Source organism: Buteo buteo, chromosome 28 (genome assembly GCF_964188355.1).
Source record: "Buteo buteo chromosome 28, bButBut1.hap1.1, whole genome shotgun sequence".
Taxonomy (NCBI): domain Eukaryota; kingdom Metazoa; phylum Chordata; class Aves; order Accipitriformes; family Accipitridae; genus Buteo; species Buteo buteo.
In genome coordinates this window covers 463,876-480,577 of record NC_134198.1, presented here as the reverse complement: position 1 = coordinate 480,577, position 16,702 = coordinate 463,876, and the positions used below count along the sequence as shown (strand labels likewise).

General features: G+C 42.7%; 1 protein-coding gene across 1 annotated transcript in view; it reads right to left on the bottom strand.

The window, feature by feature from the left end:
- Positions 1–16,702, bottom strand: part of PPM1H (protein phosphatase, Mg2+/Mn2+ dependent 1H) — a 144,383-nt gene that overhangs the window by 38,348 nt on the left and 89,333 nt on the right. Inside the window, exon 5 of the mRNA XM_075059040.1 lies at positions 4,886–4,970. Coding sequence (XP_074915141.1) covers positions 4,886–4,970 — 85 coding nt within the window. The remainder of the gene's footprint in view (positions 1–4,885; positions 4,971–16,702) is intronic.

Below are 16,702 nucleotides of genomic sequence, written 5' to 3'. Positions count from 1 at the left end.
ATATGGACACATTTAAGCTAAACAGAGGTTAAAACTAAAGGAGGTGGTGGTATAAGGAAAGAGGGAAGTGGGAGCCAAATCCACCCCTGGATTGGTCTCTCCTCTTATGAAAGGGCAGGACCCTTTCCATAAAACCACACATCTCTTTTACCACAGAATTGTGCAATGTGCCAGACGGCCAAAGCAATCCTACGCTGAGTGATGCAGGAGGCCACAAACTATAAGAGAATTAAGACACATCTGACTTGTAATTGAAGCACTGAACTGACATTTAGGAGATCTAGGTTCATTTTCTCTTCAGGCTTGGGTTGCCCAAACATCCTTCAGCAGGTAAGTTAGTATCACTTAATCCTCACCTCAACAATGAAATAAGAATAGGTCCTCTTTGAACTCAGGCCTGTCTGGGCTCATAAATCTTTGACTGGTGCCAAACACAAAGAGCATCCACAGTTCACTGCCACTGATGGCCATCCAGTCTCTTCTGGGGCACTGCCTGGCTACACACATGGTCACGGTATGCAGTAACACCACGCCGACCTCACATGACATCTTCAAAGTGCAACTTTGATAACATACAGAAATACATCCATCTGCAATACACTCATTCATCATTCATTTTAAACACGTTTTCCAAGGGAATAAGTAACAAAATCTATGCCATTTACTGTTGCAATTTAGACTATCATGACTGAAATTAATAGTCTCCTCAGAAGATGAAAGAAAAATTGTCTTTGGCAGTTGTTGCCTGTTCAATGTACCAGGGCAGTTCCCAGTCAATACTGGATTTTGTTTTGCCTCAAGATACACCAATATGGGAAGTCAGGGCTTTCCTGGGGTAGGCGCTGTGTGGAGCTCTCCTGCCACAGTGCTAAAATGAAAAGACAGACACAAAAAAATCAAAAGAAAAGGAGGCTCATGAATGCCTGCCGATGGAAGGGAAGCAGTATGGCGCACTGAACCTCTACAGAAGCTGAAAGACCAAGGGAATACTGGTGCAAGACTTTCACACCTTAAATCTTAAGAAGTACTCTCTGACTGAAGGATTGATTGCCTTCGGCAATACTCCTGCAAGTCCCCTGACACAGAAGTCTGCCTCTGCCATATGGCCTGCCTGAAATCTGCAGCTGTATGCTGTCCTTCCTCTGCAAAAAAAGAGGGTGCAAGTAGAGACAGAGGGATGACCATGCCCAGAGCTGCTCAAAAGTCAGAATGACTGGGTAGTCAACTTGTTCTTTTGAGGTTGCCATGCCAGAGGCCTATGCCCAAGGCCATTCTTGGATACTTGGCAATAAACTTGCATTAAAGTGGGAGCTGGATAGGAAAACACATTTGTTTTCCCCTGCCCAGTTACTCAACCAGTACTAGCTGAAGCACAGTTTTGTCTAAGACTAGGCTGGAGGACTTGATATAGCAATGCTCACATGACCTGAACAACTCATTATCCCGCACATGGGATAATTGCACATGGAAATTAGGCCCTAGAAAAGAGGACTTAAACCAACATCCTCTGTGGCCAAAGCAATCAAATAAGCACTAAAGACAGAGGAAAGCTCCTTGGCTCTGGCTGTCCTAACAGTGTCTACTGCACAGGGAATCAACATTGTAGCCCGCAGGCTGTAAATCCCTACCCTCCCTTTGCCTGTGCAGTAACTTCGCCACAGTGAACAGTATCTCTGCATTTACCAAGTAAAATATTAATGCTAAAATGATTAAGTGATTTTCTTCCTATTGTGCAGGAAGAGCAGTGGCAGTACAACATGTTCGAAACAAAGAAACTCAGCTTTAACTGCAAATAAGAAAATAAATCCAAAGTAAGTTGCAGATAAGAACAGCAGAAGAGAGATGCTGATGGTGCAATAGACTGATAGCAAAACCTGGGACAGCCAAGGTGAGTAAGGAAAATTATTTGGGATCTACTCAGCAAGACAGATGCAACCTTTGGAGTGTAATGTTTATGCCAACCTTGTAAGAAATTTGGAGTCGTCTTTTTTATTTTTAAACACTAGAGTAAAAATGTTATTTACAGAATGTTATGTTTGAAATTATCTCTAATTTTGTTTCATGCTCTTGCTGTCTTGCATGTATTTTCTTTGAACATGATATCCATGGCCCTGGCATATTTGTTACACACAGAATTACAATAAACAAAGGTAAGGGAATTTTCCAAAGGGAACAGCAGAAATGCTTTTCAGATCAGCTGCTGTTTTCAAATATAAGTCAGAAAGGACATCAAAAGAGAAAAAAAACCCTTGTAGGCAATGCTTTATCTCGTATTTCCTACAGAAGTAGCAGACTCCCTAGATACTAAAGATACCTTTTATTTTAAAGGCAAACAAATTACTTTAAATGTAACTGAACTGTAAATATTTATTAGGCCTTTTTTCCATTTGGTTCTCTGAATAAGAATACTCCCAAAGCAGTACTTCCTCTAAAATTTTCAGCTTCAAGCCAGTGAACCTGACTAAAAATCAATCGTGACAAGTGTGGAAACATTTACAATTTTTCTTTAAAACCTTCCACCTCTGCCTTCAACCACTGGCATTTTGCCTAGTTTCAAACCACAGTGTTTGGGCCAGGCTGAAGGTAAGAGACATCTTAAGACCAGGGAACACCACTAGCTTTGGTCTGTCCACCTCACGTCAGGCAAAGCTGACAGTGAGCCTGCCTTGGCTTAAGCTTAAATTTCTAAGAGGAAAAAGCCGGAGGCCAGAAGAAGCACACACAAAAAAAAAAAAAAAAAATCTCTTGGCCATGTTAGGAATGACATTTTGACAAACAGCCAACCAACTGGGTTGACCTCGGTACCGGGGAAGATCATGGAATGGTTTGTCTTGAGAGCACTCACATGGCAAGTCCAGTACAAGCAGGGGATCAGACCCAGACAGCATGGGTTTACGAAAAGCAGGTCCTGCTTGACCAACCTGATCTCCTTCTATGACCAGGTGACCCGCCTAGTGGATGAGGGAAAGGCTGTGGATGTTGTCTACCCAGACTTCAGCAAGGCACTGTCTCTCATGGTATACTCCTTGAGAAACTGGCGTCTCATGGCTTGGATAAGCGTACTCTTCGCTCGGTGAGAAACTGGCTGGCTGGTCGAGCCCAGAGGGTTGTGGTGAATGGGGTGAAATCCAGTTGGCGGCAGGTCACAAGTGGTGCTCCTCAGGGCTCGGTGTTGGGCCCCGTTCTGTTTAATATCTTTATCGATGATTTGGATGAGGGGATTGAGAGCACCCTCAGCAAGTTTGCAGATGACACCAAGTTGGGAGGCAGGGTCGATCTCCTTGAGGGTAGGGAGGCTCTACAGAGAGATCTGGACAGGCTGGATCGATGGGCTGAGGCCAATCGTATGAAGTTCAACAAGGCCAAGTGCCGGGTCCTGCACTTGGGTCACAACAACCCCATGCAGCGCTACAGGCTTGGGGAAGAGTGGCTGGAAAGCTGCCTGATGGAAAAGGACCTGGGTGTGCTGGCTGACAGCCGGCTGACTATGAGCCAGCAGTGTGCCCAGGTGGCCAAGAAGGCCAACGGCATCCTGGCCGGCATCAGAAATAACGTGGCCAGCAGGAGCAGGGAGGTGGTTGTTCCCCTGCATTCAGCACTGGTGAGGCCGCACCTCGAGTCCTGTGTTCAGTTTTGGGCCCCTCACGACAAGAAAGACCTTGAGGTGCTGGAGCGTGTTCAGAGACGGGCAACCAAGCTGGTGAGGGGCCTGGAGTACAAGTCCTACGAGGAGCGGCTGAGGGAACTGGGGCTGTTCAGTCTGGAGAAGAGGAGGCTGAGGGGAGACCTTATCGCTCTCTACAACTACCTGAAAGGAGGGTTGTAGTGAGGTGGGTGCTGGTCTCTTCTGTCAGGTGGCTGGAGATAGGACGAAAGGAAATGGCCCCAAGCTGTGGCAAGGGAGATTTAGGTTGGATATTAGGAAAAATTTCTTTACTGAGAGGGCTGTCAGACATTGGAATAGGCCGCCCAGGGAAGCAGTTGAGTCACCATCCCTGGAGGTATTTAAAAAAGCACGTAGACAGGGTACTCCATAACATGGTTTAGTAACATGGTTTAGTGGGCATGGTTGATGGTTGGACTCGATCATCTTGAAGGTCTTTTCCATCCTAAATGATTCTATGATTCTATAACTTCCACCAACTGATCTGACCATTGATGAAAAACTTAAAAAGTAACAGGACTGTAAGCATGAAAAATAACACCATGTATTTTGACTTACGTTTCATGGGCAGTTTATGAGCCAATGCAACTTGGTGTATAAAGCATCCCACATGTGATCCCTCAGCATCCCTCAGCTAGTGACCCTGTTCCAGCTTTATGGGTGCTGCTACACTAAATAAAACTAGTCTTTCTTCACCCATCCTATCCTGCAGCTACTAATGCTCACTGAGATCACCTCTAAGTTAGATATCTTTTCCCTGCTTGAAATACTATTGGCATACTATTAGAGCAAATGAATAACACCCTGCAGTATCATTCACATGCACACAAAGAGCAGTCTGTGGTATTTTATACTGGCACACAATAAACACTGGGATGGATTGAAATACTTCTGTGGCTTGTTAGCTCTATGTTTGAGCTCTCACTATTCAACACCAATGAGCTGCTGAAGGTCTGCCCCTGAACAAGGTACAGAAGACCAGCCATGCTAATCGATGGCCTTCATAGAAGAGATAAGACTCCTTTCATTGGGATTTACACCACCAGGCTTTTCTCCGCATTTGCTGATGGCTAAAAGACATACATGGTCAGTCACTGGTGTTCAGCAGACATGTGGTCCTTCACTGAGCCACAGTAACTCAGCAGCATCTGTCTGAACCTTAGATATTACCAGGCAATGCTTGTCACCAGCAGCACCCGATTTGGTCCTCAGGTCTCTTACCAGATACTGAAGTCGCTGGCGTTCAGTCTCTGGAGTGAATTCTGAAGACATTGGAATGACTTCGCCATTTCGGATTATTATAGCCCTGTAATAGTAATAAAACATCATCAGTACAGGAAAAAAAAACCAACATAAAAAATACCCAGAAAACCACAGGGTACAGTCACACTCTTATTCTCTTCAGAGTCACACTAAAATAAAGCCATTTCTTTTCTACTGAAGTAGTCAGCAGAACAGGATAATAATTCCTACCCTGTATCTTTTAAGCTGGATAACAAAGTATATTTGTATATGCCAAGTTCATTTCAGAGCTCACAAAAATATCCAAGCAACAAAGGGAAGAGTTACTTCAGCTGATGTCTACAGGGTATCCTTATTAACTGAAATGCAGACATCCAGAGGAGATGCTGCAGAATCACTGATTGTAGAACAACTCTTTGCAGGTTTTAATCCCAGTTGTGGCTGACACTGTCTAAGCTACTGGCTTCAAATGACTTATGCAAGCACTTTCCAATTATTGATTGGTCATATGTCATGTCAGAACATTTCTACTCCAACAGCAAATGGAAATGGCAAAGCAAGTCCTGTTTAATACAAATTTAACTAGTTACCTGCTGAAAGATGACAGGTAATGGAATGACTATAGATCAGCCAGGAGATTTCACATACGCTTCTGCAAATGGCTGAGAGGAAATTCTCTCAAACACCTGCCTGTTGCCTCTTAACAATCTGCTATGCTGCATGCAAAACGCAGTCCGATTCTTTCCTGGTGTAATGCCACTGGCTGAAACACAGTCATGAGAGGGAAGAATTTACCCAGTATTCCTACCACATTCTGTGGTCATGTATTCACTCACAGAATTGCGTTCTTTTATCTTTCCACTATTTACAGAGCTCTGTAAGTATAGTAAAGCTTGGTGCTTTCGAAGAGCTGGATGAACTATCTATCATCCCGAAGATTTTAATGCCTGTTTTGGAGCTGTTTCTCAAATATCAGTAGATTAATTCAGTGTTTGGATAGTAGCACAGTGCACCAGCTCTCCTCTTGAATTTGGTGTAGATAAAACAAGCAACTGTCACTTGGATTCCAGTTTCTATATGTTTTAAATTGTTTCCTTTCTGTGATCTTTTCATCCTGTTGATGTGGTATTTATGTGCTAGCTTACTTCTCTTGATAATTCGATCAATTTGCTGGCATTGCTTCATGCCAGCTATTCTGATGGCACTGTAATGCAACCACCAAACACGGTAGCACATGAAGACTGAAAACTTAACCTCTAAATTCAAAACACAGGCATCTCGAGAAAACCAGCCTGGGTACAAATCAGCTTTGTAAAATTAGTAGCACTGGATAACTTTCCAAGTCTTCTGGATATGATATTGGACTGAAATTGTCTCCAAATGATCATCTACTATTGCTAGTATGCAAAAGAAAGGAGCATTATCAAAGAGGAAAGGAACTGGTCACATTTCTGAGGTTCATGTGGCAAACAGCAGACAGGTACAGGATGGTGCTACAACAGGAGAGGTGGAAAAAGGCTGTAGTGATGAGGGGAAAACAGCTCTGCTTTGACAGACAACAAATTTACTGCTCCTGGACTTCCAGCTCTCCCTTGCAAATAATCCTGTGTAGAAATTAGAGGTGGCAGCAGTGCAACATACATACTGAAGGCTCCCACTGGCCCTCCACTGCTACAATTAAAAACAATATTGTGTGCTTGGAACGACACAGACATGGTGGTTGTAACTCATTACTTTCTTAAGAGAAATTTCTGCAGAATTTTTGATGGAATTTTTTCCCCTTTATGGGATCTGAATACATTACAGGCTTACAAAAATGCCAGCCAATTAAAAATAATAAAGGTTTGCTGAAAATTTTTCTTTTGGATTTCTGAGACAGGCATTTAAAAATGAATTAAGAACTCTACCACCTCTTTTCTGCAACAACACCTTTGCTTTTATTTTGGCAATTCCTAAGGTATTCGGCAGCTTTGAACCAGACTCATTTACTCAAAGACAGTGGGCAGTTTTTATAACCTTTTCATATGTAACTTGACTCACTTAAGTAGGCCGCCTTTTAAGGGGACTGTGGGTTTACTATAGAGCAAGTACTCTGGCAACAGTCTAGACTAGACTGATCAAAGGAGCTGATAAGACACTAACCAAATTTTACACACTAGTTTAAGAGAGTCATAAGGGATCTACTGATCTTGTGCTTGTCTGAGAGAGCTAATATAAAAACACACATTGATACAACTGCTGGCACATCAGGCTAATTTTTCTAATTATTCTTTGCTTCCCTTTTAATCACCATTTCACAGGAAATCCATTTTTTAAAGACCACTCAGATCAGTCTGGGGTTCACCTTTTTTCTTTGTGCACACTGACATACTTCCTATATATGTTGATAGCTATCATTCTCACTTCTACGGGTAGAATTGGGCCCTGAGGGACTCACATCATATAAAAAGCAATTCAGAGGCAAGTGGGTCAACCTTTCATGGCTCAACTTATTTTCACTAGAAATTGCAGCCACCTGGGATGAAAAGCACAACCCAGCACACACAAAAAAAAAAATCTTTGGAGGGGGGAATTAAAGCAATGCTGTTGATACCTGGTAAAACAGAGCCTCAGTTTTATGTTTTTCATTTATGTTTTCAGCAGTTGGACTTTATTCAACTTGAAAGTTACAGCTGCTCATAAGAGTCAAATGATTTGATCCGAGGAATTAGACAGCTCTAGATATGAGTAACGGGAAGGATGCAGACATATATGTACAGGTCACCGGTCTGAATTCAACTGTGGTGGGCTCATTATCCTCTTACCTTTCTGCACCAGATGCTTAGCCATTTCATGAGAGCAAAGGGTATTTCTGACGGCCCAAGTGACACAAATGGACACATTTGTCCGCCATCTCACTGGAGAGGCTGGGTGCAAAAGCCTGGCTGGGGAGCCACCCTGCTCAGTGGGATTTTCCCCTCTGATTGAAGAGGTGCCAAATCAGGCCCTAATTGGGTTTGGAGACTGAACTGCCCTTTCCGTGACCCCACAGTGACAGAGCTGCCAAGTACCAACTGAAGGCTTTTCCCACGGAGCAACCTCCAGAGCCCTGAATTCCATAGCCCAAAGTCAATAACTGCTCACAGGAAGGGAGCCTGGCTGACGTAGCAGCCGCAAACAGCCCAGCAACTGCTTTTAGAGACCCACTCTATACAGTCCTGCAGGACAACTAATTTTGACTTTATACTTCCTAATGAACTAAGCAGCAACATGGCGTCACATGGGCATTACTGCTTCTACCATGCATGAAAGATGCATGTATGCAATGATATAGTGTTCTGAAAGCATTTAGCTTCTCACGCACCGTGGAATATGAATGTATTATTTTATACCAGAATACAGCTGTCTTATTAAACTGTCAGAAATAGCTACATAGGAAGCAAGAAGAACTCGATGAGATGCAGTGCCCAGAGAGCATCTGATTCTGCCATGTTTAATAGTGACATTTTAATTTCAGCCACACTGGTGAAACACATTATAGCTGCGCCACAGGGTGAGCCTGCCAAAGGCAGACAGATGATTCATGTTTGCAGGGAACAAGTATGTCAACACTAACCAAATATTCTCTGATGACAAGGTTGCTTCAGACCCACATCAATCATTAATTAATATCACCAATGAAGTAGTAATTAAAAAACAAAAGTTTTTTTTGGCAGGATAGGAAATTGGGAGTCACAGATCTGCATTGCCCCCCTGGTGCATTGTCCTCCACGCTCTGTGGCTCTGATGCCCTCTCCACACAGCATCATCCACAGCGAGCAAACAAACAGGAGAAACTGCTCTTAAGTCTTGAGGCCACAGAGACCACTAAGTCACTTATTTTGATCCCTTCTAAAAACAAACTATAGATTTCCCTGAGTCCTCTCCCTTCTTTTGAACCCAGCTACCTAACTCCCCACCCACACAAACTACAGGATCGTACTTGCCCTTGTGTTTCACAGATACAGGCTCTGCACGACAAGAAAGTATGGTCACTAATCCAGAGCTGGTAAATATTCACAGAAAACAGGAATATATTGGGAAAAAAATCCCCAAAACACAGCTGAAGTAGCCTAAAATGGAAGAAACAAAAATGTGATTTTGCATCTCTCTTCTGGCCACTTCACTGAGCATTTTCTGATCCAGAGAAGCCGTGCCCTGAACAACTAAATGTGGAGCAAGTGACGCACCAGTGTGTAAGGTGGGACTGGCAGTCACAGCAAATTGTGCAGCGGGCTACATCCACTCAGTCACACGCAAGTGAAAAGAAACACCAGGAGCTTAAAAGGCTGCACGTGAATCTACAGAAACTACTACTTTTGAGTATTTCAGCATTCACACAGAACCTTAAGTATATTCAGATTTGATACTTCTAAAACAGTATTTGGTGCTTTAGTGTATATCCCCTTTTAAAACGTGGTAAATGAAGCAACAAAAGGGTAAAAATCTGCCACTGTGTCGTACTGCTGCTCTCACAGTCAGGATGCAGTAAAAACACTGGTTTAAGGAAAATATCAATATATCAATTGCTTTTGCATTTTTAATATGGTTAAAACAGCTACCTCTCCTTGAATGAAGCAGGGTTTGGGATTTTTCTTTTTTTTTTTTTTTTTTCCTTCTTTAGTGGAGAACACAATCAACTGAGAATTGCACAGCATCCTTTCTGAGTTTCTTACAAGAGACAAACAGAGGGAAACTCATACATTTTAGAGGAAGCTATTGTTGGTTACTCTCATTTAACCATACAGAGAAAGAAACACTTTAGTGAACAAGGTCAAGAGTGTAATTTCACTGCTGTCATGGGTCTATTGGGATTCTGGTGTTCAAAACAAAGAGGCATCTCCTACTGTTAGGAGTATTCAGGGGAAACCCTGATTCCATTACACACTTTTTCAGCCAAAAATGATTTGAAACGCAACATTAAACTGCACATTTCTACAACAGAGGATAAAAATCTGGTAAAGGTGACAAAGAGAGACCATTCGGAAAACCCTTTTTGACAGCATGTATCAATTCCAAGCCACAGGGAGGATGTATCCATTTTGTCAGAAGGTGTTAAGCATTGTGGATTCAGTACAGATGAAGCAGAAGTGTCTGGTCTGTCTGAAGAGGTATTAGAAATGTGTCAATGGAAAAGAAAGAGAGATTAAACTGACAGAAAGAATAAGGCAGGGTTTTATTACATTCAAAGGGGAACCAAGCAGTAGATTTTAATTAGGTGTGTCACAAAATAGCTGAGGGAAAAAAAAAAGGTAAATCCTATAACTATGGAATCAGTCTAGATGGTAGTTGTTTACTATGGTAACTAAATGCATATATTTAAAGAAGCCAGGGAAGAGCAACACTAATGTCTGGTGAGCTTCAAACCAGTTTTGTTTATTTACCTTTTCTTAATTGCTAAGAAATAAAAGAAGAAGTGATTATAAAAAGGTTCAAAAAATGTTTCTCTCCTCTCTAAATGAAGTACTGGAACTTACAGCCATTACAATTACTGATGACTTTTAATACATTCAGCCCTGGCACCTTGGTTTCACTTATTATGAACTGAATTACTGTCCCTTAGTCCCACGCAGACTCATTTCTCAATGTTTCTTTAGAAACCAGGTGAACAAACACCTCACTGCATTGGCAATAATCATGGAACTATAGTGCAAAGCCTTTAAACGGTTTCCTTAATTTTATGAATTAAGGCAGGCTGGGGATAGTGAAACAAACCATTACATAAAATTTAGCTGGCATTAAAACAAGTCCCAGCAATGACATATCCATCATCATAAAACCCAGAGGTGAAAGCAGCAACCCTCAGCAACACCAATGGAAAAAAAACCCCGGCTGCCTCCCACCCGTAATACCCAACAGTATTGCCCCAACTCCTACTCGGCATCGCTACCAAGAAGAAAACAAGCAACAAACCAGGGAGGGGGTACAGCCAATGAAAACTGCCTCTGTCCTCATTTTCCATCTACTGCCACTCAACAGTCCTGCCACCCGGCTTCTTCACATTTTTCAGCACAAACATCAGGCTGTCCACAGAAAAATTGTGACAGAATAGAAGCACCGGATCATTTTTCTTTCAGCCGAACAAAGCCAATGTTAAGAGAGAACACGCTCTCCCTGCTCGTGGCTCTTCCCGTGACAGTATAGTCTCATCGTGTATGCTGTGGTTAAAGCAGGCTGCTCGGACCCATTCATTCATCACTTGAGGGAACTTCAGCTCCCTCAAACCAATCAAAGGTGCGAGAACTTGCCTTGGCGAAGTATTACACAAAGGCAGGGTTAAAGTAATTTCCTATAGGAGCGTGCTTTGGCATTTCCTGCAGGAACAATGAAGAACCCTCCCAAACTTCTGCTAAGGCCTTTTGCAGAGTGCCAGCCACCCTGGCTGCTCCAAGGGTTAACATCTCGGCAGCACAACCACCAAGTACAGGCCTGCTCCGGCAGGACACCCATCCATCAGGTGTTCCCAGGTATTTCATTCAGGGGCCTCTTTTCACGTCCTCGCACCAGCACAGAGCCAAGTGTGCTACACCTCTCCTGTGGCAACGCGAAAATCTCCTCCTGCCTTTGAAAAGAACCAGGGAAAGAAATTATGAAATCCAGTTCCTGCAAAAAGCCCTGAAAGTCACCTTTTGGAGGCACCTACAAGCACGCGATCTGTTCCTGTGCACACGCCTGTAGAGCTTTACGTTGTTTCCAGTTACCCAACTCATTTGTATTTACATTTCTAATGCTTTTTTAGTGATTCCTGTGGAGAAGGCCTCTGGGCAAAATGAGGCTGCTGATACATACTCTAAAGCCACTATTCTGGTGGTCTGTTTTTACTAAATGAATTGTATTATTTTTAATAAAGGATCACGAATGGGCAAGTAGAAGCTGTTTCTCAAAGCAAAATAATATTATAGATTTCCACAGAAGGGCTTACTTCTCATCTACACTAGCACCTGAGCCAGTCAGCATCTTCCTCACTGCCACCAAAAATAATAAAAATCTGAATTTTTAGAACTGATCTCACATTCCACCCCATACATTCAACTAACAACCTAGTAAGCAGCGGTGCCGTGGTGCTTAGTTGCTGGCTGGGGTTAAACCATGACAAGCAGTTAAAGGGATTTTCTGCTCCTGGCGGTCTTCCTCTGCCCTATATATTGCATCCAACAGTGAGAAGCACTTGGCCATCACCAACTGTAACTAAATTACTTCAGTTGTTTCTGCATCACTACTCACTCCACAGTTTTAAATTAAATTTAATACTGAGCTTGCAGGTTGTCCACAGAGGAGAGAGCTTGGAGAAGCCACATTGCCCAGCCATTTTTGACAGCAGGAGCTACATGCTTCTAGTTCTCAGTGCCTCTTTGGTGGGCTGCGGCACCATTCCCACGGGACTCTCTTGTGCATTCCCTGCTGTAGTTCAGGTCTGCAAGCATATTGCTTGTCTGAGGCAATCTAAGTATGGAGTTATTATTAGCAGTTGGGTTTATTAACAGTATTTCATTTTAGGGCTAATTATAGACTTTTTTTTTTTGTACTCCCACCCCATCATTAATGGGATGGCACTGGCTATCTGTATGCAATATTTTTGTTTGTTTTTTTAATCAGGAAAGTAACTTTTGCTGTTGAACCAGTGGTGACTTTATATGTTTACCTAGACACTTCTAGTGTTGTCGACTCTGGTTCCAGTAGCACTAAACCAAGACCCAATGAACTACGCTAAAATGCTCTGTAATTAATTGAGTGTACTTTCCTATTGGTTTACATCTGAACTCACCAATCTTTCAGTGAGGACTTCAGCTGGCAGCTAGGAAGCTATTACAAGCTAGTTTATAGTGAGTTTATAGTGACACTGCTAGCACACAAAAACTGCCTGCCATCAGTTCCAGCATCCTCAGGTTGGAGATTTGCTGCCCTCATGGGATTAATTTTGCCCATGATGATTTCAGTGTATTCTTCATTTGAACACAGCTAAGTCCAGGGTTGCAATGATGATACACAACCACGCTTCTGTATCATGGCTGAACAACATGCCACCAATTACTCAGGCCGTGCAGGGAAATGAACAAAGAAGTGCAGTCACATCACTGTGGCCAGCTCTGAGCCTCAGGACTGGTATCTGTGGAATCAAAGTCTTTTTCTCTGCTGTCCAGGGTATCACATTCATCTCCAGGACGAGTTACTATGGCAACTAAACCTGGGCTTAGTGGATGACGGCATTGCTGTGCAAGTCAGTGTTTATTTTGCCAGTAACATGGCTGGGATATGGCTGACCATGTAAGATGGAAGAAGCACAGATTTCCCCCCCCGCTCTTCACTGTCTTACCACTGAGGAAGTCAGAATGACTTTTAGCACCTGAAGCATCACATCTACTTTGATCTCAGCTTTTCTGCTTAATTCAGCGGCAGTTGCAGGATATTGGAACAAGCTGGAGCGAGAAGTAAAAGCAGACTGAAAGTTGCACTCTTTGCTCACTCTGCATCAGTGAATTTTTACCCAAGCCCTGCTTCATTCACCTATGCAGAAGTGACAAGGGAAGTCCTTGCTAAAAGCCCCAGGAGCAGAGCTCAAGCTGCATTGCGTAGCTGCTGCTGAGACTGAATGGCCTGGGGTGCTTGGCAAGCTCATGGAATTCAGGGCATGCAAAAATCTTTCCAACACAGTGAGGACAACAGCAGACTTGAAACATTCACCAAGCAAGCCTGGGGTGCTCCCCCTGGCCCTCCTCCCATAGTACGGATGGGAACTAGAGGTCTAAGGTACCCAGCCTGCTTGGCATGCCTTGGCCCTGGCCCACTAACATTGGAAAGAAAAACCTGCAGGTCTCTCTGTGATCAGTTACAAAGGCACAGATTAAGAAGATGGTTTTGAGCTTAATGTACTGCACTAGGATATCTGGATTCTGGTATATCTGCTTATACCAAAAGCTGCCTCTATTAGAGGTCACAGGCTCTTTATACATTAGTAAAGTACGGGTAAAGAGTGATTAAAATTGCGTATCAGCACCCTTTGCCCATCTTGCCTCAGACACTATAAGCTCTACGGCTACACATGCAACATACATGCAAAGATGTTATTACAGTGGGACTCCTTCCTTGATCAGTGCTTATACTCACCAATAAAAATAGGCAGCAGGGGAATTTTTACTTGCAGTAGCAGCAACCAGCTTTTTTTGTCTGGCTTTGATTAGTTTGTTTTTGTTGGTTTTGGTTTTTTGTTTCTTTTTTTAAAGGCTGAAAACCTATGAGAATTAAAAATTTAATAGAATTCATCACTCCTGGAAACTAATACCAATGAACTGTGGCTTTCCAGTTTACTGGTATTACTCAAATAGCCAAAATTCCTCTCCTTCCTCTTTATCTGGAACATAAGGACTTCATGGGTAGATGATGTCTGTGTGTTAGGACCAAAGACTTAACTGAATGTACCACTCACCAAAAATGTTTACAATGGCTTCAACACCTGCTAGACTACCATAGACACTGCTAAGGTATGTGCTCTCCCAGGAAAAACAAGAGTTTGGAAAAGAGGCAGGACATTTGTTTTGTCTTCAAAAGCCTATGAACACTTACTGCCAAATAATTATTTCTGCCCAGTCAGTGCTGGATATGATGTGCCAGTACCTTGGAACTCATCATCCACTGGATCACTAGAAAACGCTCTTCCTCATCACTGCACTTTGAGTGCAATGACTTATTTCTGATCCAACACCTCTTCTCCACACCTCACTTAAAATGTTTCCTGAAGTGCCTCCAAAAGCTTTACCCAGCACAAAATCCTGCAATATCTGAGGTTGCTGCTATTCCTACGAATTCTGTGCTCTTGCTTCTCCCTGGAAGGAGGCCAGGCAGGAGAAGGGAAGCAGAAGTGCTTTCTGCAGGCCTGCAAGTTAGGCTTCTAAGGAAAATAAGCAGGGGAAACAGAGAGATGGGACTTGGCCGTATCTCCTGAGTGTGACTAAGATGCCATGCTTTTTTCCAACATTTTTGGCTAGGCAGGATCAGACCTCTCCACCTATCAAACTGCAGTCAGTGAAGGAGAATGTGTGTGGGAGAGGCTCACTTTGTCTTGAATTCAGTCTCTCCTCACTATATAGGCTCCTGAGCAGACCACACTTAGGTCATCTGTTGCCCTGAAATGATCAAACATTTATTATTTTCAAGTGATTACATCAAAGAATGAATAATAATCTAAAAAGGGGATGTGCACATAAGAGTGGTGAAAATACAATCCATAAATGTTGCTCTCACCTCTTGGGAGGCATCTTTTGAGTATTTGGAGGAATGAGAACTTCAGAGGATGAAAAGGAGTCACCACAGATTGTGTGGTCCCAGGGTGAAAAGGCCCTGCGTGTGGTTCAGAGGTTTGCAGCTCTTTTTGTCCCATCTTTAGGAGGAGACAGGAAAAAGACCATTTTTCCAAATACTGCAGACTGGAGAAGCTTAGTAACTGAGTTAGTCTTTCCTCTAGAGACCTCTGAGTACTAAGTATGAAGCACAGTTATTGTTGTTTATGCAGACACAGATGTAAGGAGACAGACAAGGCTTAGGCAGACCACTCAAGGAGAACAGGGAAAATATACCGTATTTAGATTAGAAGATAGGTAGTTAAGAAAATCAGAAAATCAAAGTTTCCGAAAAATGCTGTAAACCAAAGACTAAAGCAAACTAGTTCTACAATAGTAATATACTAGAACACTTTTTGGTTTCCATCCTTACCCAGTGTTTGTGCTTCTGGCAAAAATCACCCTGCTGGACTGCCTTGAGGAAGAGGTCAGATACCATGAACCACAAAAATGGTCAGAATCATCAATTCTGACTTCTCAGAAATTCTATTTAAGCTACAGGGCCAGTCAGCAAATACGTGGCTGTTTCCATGCCTCTCTCATTTACTTCATAAAAGCAGATTAATCCCCCAAATTTGACTTCCTACAAGGAGAAGTATGCATGAGTGAAGCAGCTGACAAGCACCATGACACAGAAGATGAGGAAGTATGAATGTAGTGAGATTCAACACTAGCAGCAAATCCAGAAAGAACTGAAACAGTAAACAAAATAGAATTCAATTTTCAATTTACTATTTTATTACACTGGGCGCAGTCAGTGTTATAAACACATTCTCCCACATCTGGGAACCTGAAGCACCAATGAAGTTGCTTAATGTGCACCCACACAGAAGCGCCACAAAAACATTCACTCAATGAGCTCCTGTCATTTAACAATCCCAATTGCCTTAGCGTTGATTCTACACTTGCAAAAAGAAGGAGAAAATCTATTCTGGACATGAGGACATATGTTCTAGCAGAGGATGAATATGCCCTGAAAACATAAGCACAGGGGAACAAAAGCAAGGAGGCAAAAAGATGATAAAAAAAGCTGATAAAGCAAAGCAAAAAATCCAGTGACCCTGCAAGTCTGTGAAGCCTCCAAAGCATCAGGCTCTTAGCTTTCATCCCGTGTTCTGCCAATAAATCAAAAAAGCCCAAGAACCCATGTGCAGATTTAGTGAGTGTTTAAGGGCCTAGGGAAAAGTCAAATCAACTTGCGGTGTTCTGCTTCTAATATAACGATAAAAGCACAGCTACCCTACGTGGCTCCAAGCACAGCACAAAATGGCAGTGCCTGCAATCTCTGAGCAGATCCTTAGCCAGACAACATGAAAGCCAGAAGAACACTTGTGCCAAAGATAGTCAACATGATCATATTGCATTACAGTCACTGTAGTGATATTGGGCAAATGTTATGTTGCATGAGGCTGTACAATAATTGTGCAGTAATCAGTAAAAACAT